The sequence below is a fragment of the Cynocephalus volans genome, chromosome 15, assembly GCF_027409185.1.
Source record: "Cynocephalus volans isolate mCynVol1 chromosome 15, mCynVol1.pri, whole genome shotgun sequence".
In the NCBI taxonomy this organism is placed as follows: Eukaryota; Metazoa; Chordata; class Mammalia; order Dermoptera; family Cynocephalidae; genus Cynocephalus; species Cynocephalus volans.
Window position 1 is genome coordinate 73,887,093 of NC_084474.1, and position 13,894 is coordinate 73,900,986.

The 13,894-nt window shown below is 41.7% G+C and overlaps 1 protein-coding gene across 2 annotated transcripts in view; it reads right to left on the reverse strand.

Annotated features, from left to right (window-relative positions):
• TAF2 (TATA-box binding protein associated factor 2) overlaps positions 1–11,988 on the reverse strand; it is a 97,165-nt gene extending 85,177 nt beyond the window's left edge. For both annotated transcript variants that reach the window (XM_063079325.1, XM_063079324.1), the window contains exons 1-2: positions 11,641–11,988; positions 11,153–11,206 (exon numbers count right to left, since the gene is read on the reverse strand). In XM_063079325.1, the coding sequence (XP_062935395.1) occupies positions 11,153–11,206; positions 11,641–11,694 (108 nt within the window). In that variant the 5' untranslated portion in view covers positions 11,695–11,988. The remainder of the gene's footprint in view (positions 1–11,152; positions 11,207–11,640) is intronic.
• Between the last annotated feature and the right edge of the window lie 1,906 nt (positions 11,989–13,894).

Consider the following 13,894-nt stretch of genomic DNA (forward strand, 5'->3'; position numbering starts at 1 on the left):
GTAGTGGATTGAATTATGTCCCCCCAAAGCTCCCTGAAGCTTGAATTGTGTCCCTAAGTTTTATGTATTAGAAACTTAGCCCCCACGGTAACTGTTAAGAGGGTAGGAAATCCTATCATGGTAATTGAAAGGTGGAGCCTTGAAGAGGTGATTAGATTGTAGGATCAAGCAGTAGTGAATGGATTAAAAATGGTGGTCAGGGGCATGGGTCTGAGGGCTTTAAAAGAAGAGAAGAGTCTCTCTTTCTCTCTGCTCTGTTTCCACCATCTTGTAATGTGAGACGCCTGAGTCACTGTCGCCACCACCAAATGTACTTTGGACCTCCCAGCCTCAGAAACTGTAAGCAATAAGTTTCGTTTTTTCTTTATAAATTACCCAGTTCCATGTATTCTGTTACAGCAACACAAAACGGACTAATACACACCCTAATGAAGTTGCTCCCACTAATGTCATCAATGATCTTTAAATTATCAAAACCATCAGCCTCATAAATTTTAATCCTATTTTATCTTTCTGCAGTATTGCATAATATTGATTACTCCCTTCTGATTAAAATTCTTTCCTTCACTCATTCAATAAATATTTTTTGAGTATCTGGCACTGTTCTAGGAATTATAGCACTGACCAAGACAAAGAAAATCCCTTCTCTCCTAAAACTTATAGATAATAAACAAGTAAATGAAGACAATTTTTTTTAAAAAGTGTAAAGTTATTAAAAAATATAGCAATGTGATAGTGTATAGGAGTCATTCTAGATTGTGTAGACTCTGAGAGGTAACATTTGAGCTAAGACCAGAATGCTATGAAAGAGCTAGCCACTTGAAGACATGGGGAGAAAGTGTTCCAGGTAGAGGGGACAAGGACAAAAACAAGTGCAAAATCACTTGCTTTACAGGATATCACTGATTCCTAGTTCTCCTTCTACCTCTCAAACCCCTCTTTCTCAGTTTCTTTCATGGCATTCCCCCACCTTCAACACCTCTAAGTGTTACCCAGTGTTATCATCAGCCCTGTATTTTTCTTCCATTTATACTCTACCCCTAAGAGATCACCTCTATCCCCTGTCTTAAGCCATGAATGCATCTCCCTCTCCAGGCACTACTCTCTTTAGTCTCTACTTCTTTCATCCACTCATTCATTTAAAAACATATTTATTAAGCACCATTCTAGACACTGAGAATTGAAGATCAAAGGAGACAGAGAAAGTCTGTGCTTTCATAAAGTTTATAGACTAGGGGAAGAAACAGATAATGAATAAACAATTACATAATGTCAGGTATAACATCAGTCCATCCAACTAGACATTACATAATAAAATCCAAAACTTCTTTACCATGACCCACAGGCCCTATACTATCTAGCCCTGGCCTACTCCTCTGACCTCATCTCCTTCTACTCTTCACCTCTTTCTCTCTTCTAGTCATAATGGCCTTCTGACTGTTCATGGAAGAACGTACTAATATAATTTCACTTCAAGGAGATGACTAGCAATATATGATTAGTCATATCAACGTAGGAGATAAGAGTAATGGAGAAGACAGCTATTTTAAATTGCCTGGTCAAAAAGGCTTCTCAAAGCAAATGACACCTGAACAGTGACCTGAATAAAGTGACAAAACATAGATATGAGGGAAAATGTTCTAGGCAAAAGGAAGCTCAAGTGCAAAAATCTTGAAGTGGGAATGAGTTTAGTATGTTCAAGCAATAGCCAGGCCAGTGTAGATGGTGAAGTAAGAGAAGGGAAGGGTAGAAATGAGATCAAAGAAATAGGCCAGGGCCACACTCTGTAGGACCTTGTGGGCTATGGTTAAGATTTTTGGATGTTATTATAAGTGTGATGTCTGTTTGAATGTACTGCAGATATCTCAAACTCAAAATGTTTAAACTCATAATTTTTTTTCCACAAGACTGTTGCCTTCATATTCTCTCTAATTACAGACATTATCATCAGAGACGTTGGACCACATGAATGCGGCTCCTTGCCTTTTGGCTGGATTGTGTCAACCAATCAGCATATCAGACAGCAAGAAGTAAGCTCTATCAGGATATTTACTCCCCCAGCACCATCTCTACCAGGCTTCAGGCTGGCAGCAGCTACATTCCTGTATGAAAAGCCACAGCACTTGTGGCAGCCCTAAACAGAGGCTTTCCAAGTTCTAGTAACCATTCCTTTCCCCTTGCTTTTTCAAGACTAAAAGTAATAATGGTTCCTAGATATTCATAGCCCAAAGAGACTATGATAGATCCCTTTAGCTTCTCTCATCCATTTTTGTGATCAGTCACTTCATTAAACTCTTAGTTTTGAGTATGGTTACTTGTTAATACCAGGACCCCAACTGATAGAGTAACCAGGGACCAAAAAGGCCCCAGGAAACAAATGCTCAAAATGGGATTGGGAACTCAAATTACATATTTGAGTAGTCAGAAAATTCCTAGAGACAGAAAATGAGACAACAGCAATCACTGGCATGTAATGACATCACAGTTACTCAAATTATCACCAGTGGTGGAAGGGACGAAGTGCCAGTCGAGAGTAAAGCATTGGAGATCAAGTAGCTGTGGTACTTAGTCACAGTGATGGTAACAGTCATTACAAAGACTGAGGTGGCAGCTGACTGCTTTTGATAGCTGGGGGGTAAATAAATGTACCCAAAGAAAAGATAAAAGAAAGGTCTTAGAATACAGTTGGAAAAACCAGAAAAGCCCTATGGCATCTTTAAAGAGTTCTTTATATCCTGTAGTTGAGAGCAGATATAGTTGAGGATCAAGCCCAGGGCCTGACTATAAAGGCACTACTGCAGAAAAGAAGTGCCAATAAAGTAAGAACAGAGGCAGAGAAGGAGTGGCACTCAAAAAAAGGAAATTTGGGCAGACACAGATGAGGTTAACTATGAATCCCCAAATCCTCCCCAAACTACTACTCCCTCCCCCAACAAAACCAGTCCTCCCCTTATAAAAATCCTTCAATTACCTCACCCAGGGCTGTAGCCTCACAAGGGGATGCAGACTCTTCTTGGAACCAACTGATACCATCCCTCATTGCTTCTAGGTCCACACCAAGTGTTAGATCCCAGTATTGCCCAGAAAGATGAAGCCTTCTCTAGGAGAAAATAGTCTATGTACCAACAAGTTGTAGATCTTCCCAATACATACTATCAGGAATCTGGCGAACATACAGGAGTAGATTCTAAGAGTGTCAGAGCAAGTAGAATAAAATATAAAACTAAAGAGGGCCTCATTTATCAATATGGAATTCAGGATTTAATACAGGCTTGAACGTAAGCTACAGTTATTGAGGCTGGAATGCTAGAACTTCTCTGACATAGTGTAGTAGTCTCAGCATCATCTAGGGAGATGTTAGAAATGCGAAATTTCAGACCACACCTGATACTTACTGAAGCAGAAACTGTGCGGCTGGGGCCCAGTAATCTGTGTTTTGATAAAGCCCTTCAGGTCATGTGATACCTGGTAAAGTTCAAGAATCACCCACTGTAGAGGAAGGAGTCCAACAGCTCAAGGAGATAAAAACGTTGGCTCTATTACATATAACTGTTCAGTCACCCTCTAACCATTCTCCCTGTGAGGGCCCAGGGGACATTCCTTCCACCAGGGCATGAAGAAATATATTGGTAAGGGAGAATAGCAATCTTAAAATATTCTTCATGGCTGTCCTCTGTGACCCTGAGATGAAGGGTAGGAGATAAATACTGCAATGAAGTTGGGTTCCTCACCTCAATGGGAATAAGGGGATCCTGACGTAGTAATGAACAGATAGTAGTGCTTCACCATCAGAAACAAGGTGGGCACAACTTATCAAAATAAGCAATGGGGACGTACTGGTAAACAGTGTTTTGAACCACAGGGGATCTGCTATGGTCCAAATGTTTATCCCCTCCAAAGCTCATGTGGAAGCTTAATTCCCCACGTGGCAGTGTTGAGAAATGGGGTCATTGGGAGGTGATTGGATCATAGGGCTATGTCCTCATGAATGGCTTAATCCATTCATGGATTAACAGATTAATGGGTTAATGGATGAGTGCGTTATCACAGGAGTGGCACTGGTGGCTTTATTAAGAAGAGGAAGAAAGCACAATAGAATGTTCTTCCCTCTTGCCATGTGATACTCTCATCCACCTCAGGACTCTGCCAAGAGTTTCCACCAAGAAAGCCCTCATCAGATGCTGTCTCTTGACCTTGGATTTCCCAGCCTCCAAAACTATAAGAAATAAATTTCTTTTCTTCATAAATTACCCAGTTTTTGGTATTCTGTTATAAGCAACAGAAAACTAATACGGTATCCTAAAGAATGAAAGCTATAGGCAGTTTATGATGGTGTTGCTCAATAAATATAAATGGAAAAATTCTAGGTCTAGAGGGCAGAAACTTAACTCAAGGTGCGGTAGTGGGGATTTATGATCTCTTTTCCAGTTCATGGACCTAAGCCAGTTCACAGTCCCAGAACAGAGACCATTGAGTGAGTGGGAGACTAGGTTCCTATCACACAGTCTCAGAACTTTATCTTCCAAGCCTGCCCCAAAGGTACCTGCAACAATTTGCCCACGTTCCTTCCCATCTGTTCTGGAAAAAGGAAAATCTAGACCTTCATGGAGTTACTACATCTTGGTTCTAAACTGACACTAATACCTGGAGTCCCACAACATTATCACAGCCCACTAGTCAGACTAGAAGTTTCCAAAGGTCAAGTAATAAATGGGCTCATGGCCCATGTCTGTCAAAATTGGACTAGTGCTTACTTTCTCAGTCCCAGAACATACACTATAGTCAACACTTGAACCAACATGAGGATCAGGGACACTGACCCAACATAGTTGAAAAATTCCACTTATAACATCAACATCCCTGTCCCCCACATCCCATCGTGACTGTGCCACACTTCCCACCCTGAGCCCCAACGGGGTAGGGATGGGAGAATTAAGTAGTAGTCAAGTAGATAAGTACTTAACTACAGTCATCTCTTGGTATCCATGGGGGGTTGGCCCTGTGGAACCAGTAGATAAGAAAAGTGGGCTCTCGGTATAGTGGGTTCCACATCCTGTAAATAGTGTTATTTTTGATCCGCTGTTGGTTAAATTCAAGGATGCAGAGCTGGCAGATAGGGAGGGCTGTCTATATTTATTGAAAAAAATCTACATTTAAGTGGACACATGCAGTTCAAACCCGTGTTGTTCACTGGTCAACTGGATATACTTTAATAATTGGTAAATCCCTATATTGGTACCCTATCCAATCAAGTGAGGGCTACCATAGTAGAAGAGCTAAAGTGGACACCACTGCACTATCCATTTCTCTACTCAAACTTGGTAAACCAAAGCAATTAGACATCCCTTGGGAAACTGCAGAGATTAGAACCCCAAAAGATTTGAAAGATGCCTACCACATCTTCATTTAACTCAATTATTTGGCCAGTGCAAAAGTCAAGCACGTTTTAGAGAATGATGGCGAATTATGACAAACTTGCAAATCACAACTACGATTACAGATATGATCATTTTACTACAGCAAATCAAACAACTCTTGGTAACTGGTATGGCAGCTAATTATCAAGCAAATGTTTTTTTCCTAATTCTTATCAAAGAAAAAAAAAGACCAGAAGCAGGTTGCCATAAAGACAGCAGAATTCCTTTAATGTCGGGCCGAGCCCGTGGTGCACTTGGTAGAGGGCTGCGCTGGGAGCGCGGCGACGCTCCCACCGCGGGTTCGGATCCTATATAGGACTGACCGGTGCACTCACTGGCTGAGTGCCGGTCACGAAAAAAAAAAACGACAAAAAAAAAAAAAAGAATTCCTTTAATGTCATCTGAGAATTGTGTCAACTCTCCTTCTTAATCAAAACATAGTCCAAAGCCTTTTGATTGCAGAATAGCCAACACAGAATTATACTAGTACATTATATTAATAACATCTGAGAATTGTGTCAACTCTCCTTCTTAATCAAAACATAGTCCAAAGCCTTTTGATTGCAGAATAGCCAACACAGAATTATACTAGTACATTATATTAATAACATCTGAGAATTGTGTCAACTCTCCTTCTTAATCAAAACATAGTCCAAAGCCTTTTGATTGCAGAATAGCCAACACAGAATTATACTAGTACATTATATTAATAACATTATGCTAACTAGAGCTGGTGAGAAGGGCAATAGCAAGTTCTCTTAATGCTTTAGTATAAAAATACATGAACGGTGGAAGATGAGAGTTAAATCCCATCAAAGTTTAGGGGTCCGTCACATCAATAAACTTTCCAGGGTTCCAGTGGTCTAAAGCAGATAAACATATCTCTTCTAAAGTGAACATATCTCTTCTTAAGTTACTTCACCTTGCACTGCCCACCATGGTGAGAAAAAAACAAAAAAAGAGGCACAAAACCTTGGTGGGCTTCTTTAGATCTTGGAGGCAATACATACATCTGGGTATACTGCTTACTAGGCAAAGCAACTTATAAGATTGTCAGCCTTGAGTGGAGTCCAGAGCAAGAAAGGGTTCTTTTCTGTCATTCAAGCAAGTGGGGTCCAGAGCAAGAAAGAGTCCAGGCTGTAGTTCAAGCTGCTCTGCCACTTGGGCCTTATGACCCAGCAGATCCAATGGTACTGGAACTGTTCATGGTTGAGTTACTTTATAGACTTTGGTTTTCTGGAGAAGGACAATGTAAATTCCTGGAGTCTGGGTAAGAAAATGCCACTTCTGCCAACAACTATTTTCCACTTGAAAAGCAACTGTGGGTTTGTTACTAGACCCTGTAGTAGAGACTGAATTCATGACCATGGGACTCCCCAAAACTATGTTACCTAAAATGCCCATCAGGAACTGAACCTTATATGAAGTTCTGAAGAATAAAACTGTATATGTACAGCAGCTTTCCACTTTTAAGTGGAAACAACACAACTAGACTAGGCCCAAGGAGGTTCTTAAAGCACAAGCAGACAGCATGAGCAGGTGCCTAGGAATCCAATGCACTTGTTCCCAGTGCTTCTCCACCTCTCCCTTGATCCACACCTATGGCCTCATGGAGAGTTCCTTATGATTGGTTAACACAGCAGAACAAAACACAAGCCTGAATTATGAATAAGTCTGAAGAGGATGCTAGCACCAATTGGAAGTGGACAGTAGCTACATCAGAGTCCCACTGAAGGGTGGCCTTGAAAGACAGTAGAAGAAAATTCTTACAGTAGGCAGAACTTTGGAAAATACTTTTGGCTGTGTATTCTTTGCAGAAGTAGAGATGACCTAAATTCTACACTGACCCATGGGAGTTACTAGTGGATGGCCACCTGGTTAGGGGCGTGGAAAGAACAAGATTAAAAGATTGAAAATAAGAAAGATGGTAGGAGAGATGTATTAATGGATTTCTGAGAATAGGTACAATGTTAAAATACTCAGGTTTCATATAAATGACCACCAGAGAGCACCCACCATATAGGAGGCCCTCAGAGATCATACAGCAAGATTAGCTATCCAGTACATAACAGACTCTTTCCCTAGCCACCCTGGTGATTGCTCAATGGGCCCATGTACAAAGTGGTCATGGTGGGAGGAATGGAGGCTATGCATGAGCCCAACAACCTGGTCTTCCCTACACAAGACTGATCTGGCTACCACCACTGCTGAGTGTCCACCTGCCAATAACAGAGGTCAAGAGCAAGCTTCCAATATGGTACCTTCCCAGGAGGGACTAGTTAGTCACTTGGTGAAAGAATGATTACATTAGACAGCTCATATCATGGAGGGGAACAGTGATTGCTCCTTATAAGAACAGACACAAATTCTAGATAGGTTTTCCTTCCCTATCCAAACTATACTAACAGAAAGCTTACATATCATCATATCACATATATGCCCCCAACCAAGTACATAGGTAAGTGTGGCAGTGGGCTCTAACACACAATGTTTGTTCTATTTTGTGCCCAATCATCCTGAAGTTGCCACGGTCAAATGCTGAAGGATCAGTTACAGCACCAACTGAGAGACCTTCAACCAGATGCTGTCTTAAATTAGTGGCCAATATATAGGTTTCACTTTCCATAGCCAAAAGAGAACTGGGAACCAAGAGGCAAAAGTTGGAGTGACTGTTCTCACTACTGCACCAAAACAGCCACTGAAGGAATTTTCGCCTCCTGTCCATGTGACCTTAGGTTCAATGTGTTTGGAGACTTTAGTGCCCAAAGAAATAATGCATAGCCAATGGTTCCATTTAATCAGAAGCTGAGACTGCCCCATGACCACTCTGGGATCCTCATGCCAATGAACCAAAAGGCAAAGAAAGGGGTTCTATACTGGCTAGAATGACTAATCTCAATTACCAAACAGGAAATTGAAGCTTTGCTATGCAATAAGGACGAGAATTATGTCTGGAATCTAAAGGATTCACTGGGATGCCTCTTAGATCCCCCTTGACCAAAAAAAGCCCTAGTCAGTGGAAAACTGCAATAACCCAACAAAGATAGGAGAAGGATGTAGATCCTATAGGAATGAAGGTCTACAACATCCCAACATAATATTGGCAGAAGGAAAGGGAAACATGAAATAGGTGGAGGAATACAGCAAAGTAACATGGTACTTCAAAGAGTTTGTGAAAAAATAGACATAAAAGATAATATGAATCTTTCCATGAACTTTTTGAAGACCCCCTTGTATATCAACTTTGGCCTTGCCACCAGCTAAAGAAAGCAGGGGCTACAGCAATTAAGTTTACACTGTCTCTTTGACCCACTTTTCTCTCCACTATCTTGAATGAAAGACATTGGTGGTAGCTAATATTCTAGGTGGGAGTAGGGCTAAACTGTCATCTCCCACACTAATACAATAGCTCAGAGAATGGTAAACTCTTTCTTGAAGGACCAGATAGCAAGTACTTCAGGCTTTGTAGGCCACACAGTATCTGTCTCAGCTACTCAACTGTGCCAGTGCAGCTCCAAAGCAGCCATTGACAATACATAAATGAATGGGCATGGCTGTGTTTAAATAACAGTTTATGTACAAAAACAGATAGTCAGCCATTGCTAACTCCTTCAATAACTGACAAGACATCGTAAGTGCCTCATGTTAAGAACACTAGATTTTCATCTCAACAAAAGACAAGACAAGATGTGTTGTAATAAAAGGGTTAGACTGTTCTGGATAGTCTCCTTTTGCCCCTCCTGATTTGTTCTCAACCTACTCTATGCCCTGGCAGTTACATTAACTGGGCTCTGCCTCTCCAGCTTCTGGTTGGGTTGGTCAAATGGGAGGTATAAGGAAGAAAGTGAAGGGCTGGCCCGTGGCTCACTTGGGAGAGTGTGATGCTGATAACACCAAGGCCACAGGTTCAGATCCCTATATAGCGATGGCCAGTTAGCTCACTTCAGAGAGCATGGTGCTGACAACACCAAGTCAAGGGTTAAGATCCCCTTACCAGTCATCTTTTTTTTTTTTAAAAAAAAAGAAAAAGGAGAAAACTGAAGAGCAGAAGGAAAGTGAGCTCATTATATTCATTCCCCCAGGTTCCTCTCTCTCAGGTCGCAGGTAGGCAGTAGCTTCATTCTTTTACTAAAGATCACAGCTCCAGTAAGGTGAATCCTTCCTCCAGCTACAATAGGTTCTAGTAACTTCTCCCTACTTTTATTCTTTCAGGCCTAGAAGTGCTAACTGTGCCTCACTGTTGCTGGGTCTAGGTATTATTCCACCTCCTGTTGGCGTCTCTTAACTGTTTGTTCTAAATAGCCCCTTCACTAATTGATGTCAATTAATCTGTACACTGTGCCATTTGTTTCCTGCCAGGATCCTAACCCATTCACCATCCAACTAATTTTTCCAATAGGAAACTTAAAAGTCATCCACATCTCCTTTCTAGCATTCCTGAAAACAATCATCTGCAACTCCTTTCTATTATTTCCTCACGGATAGGGAGGTGGAGGGGAGAATAATAGAAAGGAGATGTAGATGACTCTTAGGTCTTCCTTGCTTAAAAATGGCTCCGTAACTTGCTAACTTTAGGCCCTTAGGAAAATAACTTAACCTGAGCTACCTCGTTTATAAAATCAGGATTAAAATATTATCTAATTCATGGGGTTATTGTGAACATTAACTGAGTCAATACACATAAAACTTAGAAGAGTATTTTACATATATAAGGACTCAGTAAACATGCACTATAATTCAATCATGTCAACTCTATTCCTATTCCATTTTCACTAATGCTATCTTCATTCAGGGCTTCATCCTTTCTCCCCTAGATTACTGCGGTAACCTCTTAACTAGACTCCCTAACTCTCATATCTTTTCTACCCAATTTATACAACATGATATACCTAAAGTATCCTACCAAGAAATACAAGGTAAATAATAATCATCTGTGAGGAATACTGCAAGAGAAATTCCATAAATGAGGAGACTAAACTTAATGAATCTTTTAGGATCCTTACAAATCTAAGATTCTATGATATTTATGTAAATGTTACACTTTTCTACCTATAAAGCTCATCCTAAGTAAACATTTACATAACATGGGTAACAAGTCTGAGATGGAAGTTGATACCATCACTCAAAGTAAACCAGATCTCCTTAAGAGTTTAGTTTACTTAATAGAGGTGCCCCTGACAGAGTAAATTAAGTACTTGGGTTCTCCAGGATTTTCCTAGAATGGATTATATCAGCAATCCATACATCTACATGGGGGACGGGGGGCGCACAGAACAGGGGAAGTGTTACTAGATCTCAAATACTCTAAAACTTCACTACAAAGACGAACCACCTAAACCAGAGCAGACAAGAATCAGAAAACAAAAACAGCCTCTTAGAAGCCAAGTCAAGTCAGTGAGTGTACTAATAATCGTAATCGATTTTTTCATAGAAGAAATCTCACTATGGGTTTTTTTCTTGTTTCATGCACAATTCTAAATGCTTGACTATATAGGCTTTCATATATCACAACAGATTACAGGATATAAAATTTTTATCAGGAAATAGAAAAAAAAGAAAAGGAGAATTGAGGAGGCAATGGGTACAGTAGAAGGATCATGAAACTTGGAATCCTACAGACCTGAATTCTAATTCTTAACTAATCTTGAAACACAATTATCTGGAAGAGTATAAAGATTCTAAGTACTGTGAAGGGTGGAATTGTTACCATTTACAGTTGTTGAGAATAAACTTACCACAACAGATTTTCTCTGGAAATTTATGTTGTTGATGCAGACGACCTGATGGGTTGTATATTAAAAAATATTCGATTAAAATAAAGAAAAAATAATTTCTATTATTAAATGAAAGCATAACTCTACCCAAGTACAAATAAGGACTATGTGCTAAGTAGCTCAAAATCACAAGTCAATATTTCATTTTAAAACCTACAAACTGGAATAACCTGCTTGTTTTAAATCTAACAGCAGGCACGAAACATTTCTTTTGACAGAAATACAATTTAGTACTTTAAGAAAAGAGTTCATTAACCTGCAAGGGGTATTAAATCTGCTGAATAACACTGTCTTTCAAAACATTTTCACCCTTCAAACACTATTTCCATCAAAGGGAGTGAATTCTAGATTTCCACCAGGTTTCCCAGGCCCGCCAACTCAGCTTCAAGCAATCACAAGATATAATGAAAGCAAAACCAAGAGAAAGAAAGGAGATCAAAAGATACTTATAATTTATATGGCCTTGGGCTTTCAAAGCCCTTGTCTCCTTTCTTCCTGTTCATTCTGGCGGGCTATAAACCTGTCCGTGGCACGAAGCGGTCCCGCGGAGCTTGGCTTCCCGGCTTCCCGGAGGACTGAGGTGCATTACTGAAGTCGGGCACCTCACACACCAGGCTCCCCCACGGTCCCACCACTCAAGCCCCGCGGTCACGGTGCCCTTCGCACCCAGACCCGGCCCTGCCGGATGGTAGTTGTCTCAAACTCCCTGGATTCGACTCTTCTCAGCCGTCTCCACCTAGTTTCTGTCACAGACCTACTCCTCCTAGGAAGCACTCAAAGGCACCGGTGGCCGCCATCTTGCCTATCACCTCTGACCTCCGGCGTTAGCGGAAGTGAGACAGCCTCTTGGGCTGAACCCGGAAGTTTTGTCAGTGGGCGGGGCTTGCGCGATAATGGATTTTTGCGTTTGCCTTTCTGTATGCATGCAGTGGATGAGAATTGTAAAAATTTAGGAAAGCGGAGAAAGTATGTAGGGGGTGAAGCGAGAAGAGCAGGAAAAAAAGGGAATATTATATTTTAGAAGAATAAAGGTCCTGTGCAATTACATGGAGAAGTGTGGAGGATAAGGTTTGCAGATAGACGGCTACTAACAGAGGCTCTGGGCTTGGGGGCTGGTAACAGGAGAGTCTCCTGAAACCTGGAGGGTGTGCGTCTGGCTTGCACTGTGAACAGACACCATAAACTCACTGGGCGCTAGTGATTTCAACTGTAAAATATATTAAAATGTGATTAGACCCCAGTGTTGAGAAACTATAGGGAAAAAAAATGGTCAGGGCTCCTTGGATGTTTGGAGTCTCGCTGAGCATCTGAGGTGGGTATCACCTGACCGTCTTCCTTGTTATTGCCTGATGTGCTTGCGCATGTGCATCTGGGTGTTTTTCTGAATTATGGACTTGAGTATAACAAACTAAGGGCGCAGATGCACAAAGTTTCTAGAGGACGCTCTGGTAGCCATATTAGGTAGGCTGCTCCTAGCTCTGAATAAAGCCTGTTATTTCTTCACTAACGGCTCCGAGGAACTTTTCCGATTACCTCGCTCATAGACCTGCGTGTGAAGGGTTTGTGACCCGGTCTGGACAACGGACTGGAGGGGTCTGTGAGACCTAGTCCTAGCTTTACAATTGACATGGATCCTGAGCAGGTACAGGAGCCAAGGGAGCCAAAAGCCCCTTAGGAGAAGGAGGAAATGTGGCTACTCTTGAATATGTTGTGCTCTATGGCCACTTTCCTGTTAACTGGAATCTGGCTATCGCTCACTATACTGCAAGCTGATTGAGATTTGAAGCGGAAAGCAGAGTTGCTGGAAGCATGGGTAAATGTCTTGGAGGATGACATTCAGCGATCCTGCCTCTCACACCAGGGAAGACGATAAACCCAGTGGTGAGTTGGGGGAGACCATGCATCTCCAGGCACAACCTGTTGTGCATCAGAATGTGAAGCACAAGCAGCCTATGGGATCCGGAGGACAACCAGCAGGCAATCCACAGGTGACCCAATTCACTACCTATGTCCTATATACCCAGGTTGAATTAGTTGACTTGGGGAGACAGTTCAGGCAGAAAAAGGGGAACTCCTGGCTGCTTGGCTGCTGTGGTTAAGGGACCTAGGGGTAGATGGTGTGATGTGCTCTGGTGAGGAGATGGAAAAATTGGCCTCCATTACCATACACCCATCCGTGAGGCAGCAGCTACAGAATAGCGCAGATGTGCACAAGGGGCAGGTAATCACTCCTTAATGGAATGGGTGAATGGAGCTGCCTGAACCATGTGGGCGAGTGCTGGAGAACTGCCCAAGATTGTGAGTAAATGGCAAACATACGCTGAGTTAGTACAAATAATTCGGGAGCTGGGGATGTGGCAGTCTATGTTTAAGGTGAACACTCATGGCCCGGACACTGAAAATTTTTCAGGCAGCATGAGAGACATAGTGCTGCAAAATGCCCCGTCAACGTCCTTTGGGTTACTGATGGCCATACTAGCCCCATACTTTGGTTGTCCTATACATGAAGTAACGAGCATGATAGCCAGCTTGGGCAAAGTAGAGGATAGTAGACAAGCAAAAGGGGTCCAAAAAGTGGCTAAGACCAAACCCCCAAGAAAGGCTTGGAACTTTATCCCAAGGGGATCAAGCAAGACTAGCCATAAGCAGATGTGGCTTGATGTGCTTGCAGCAGGGGTTGATAAAAAGAAAGTTGACCGGCAG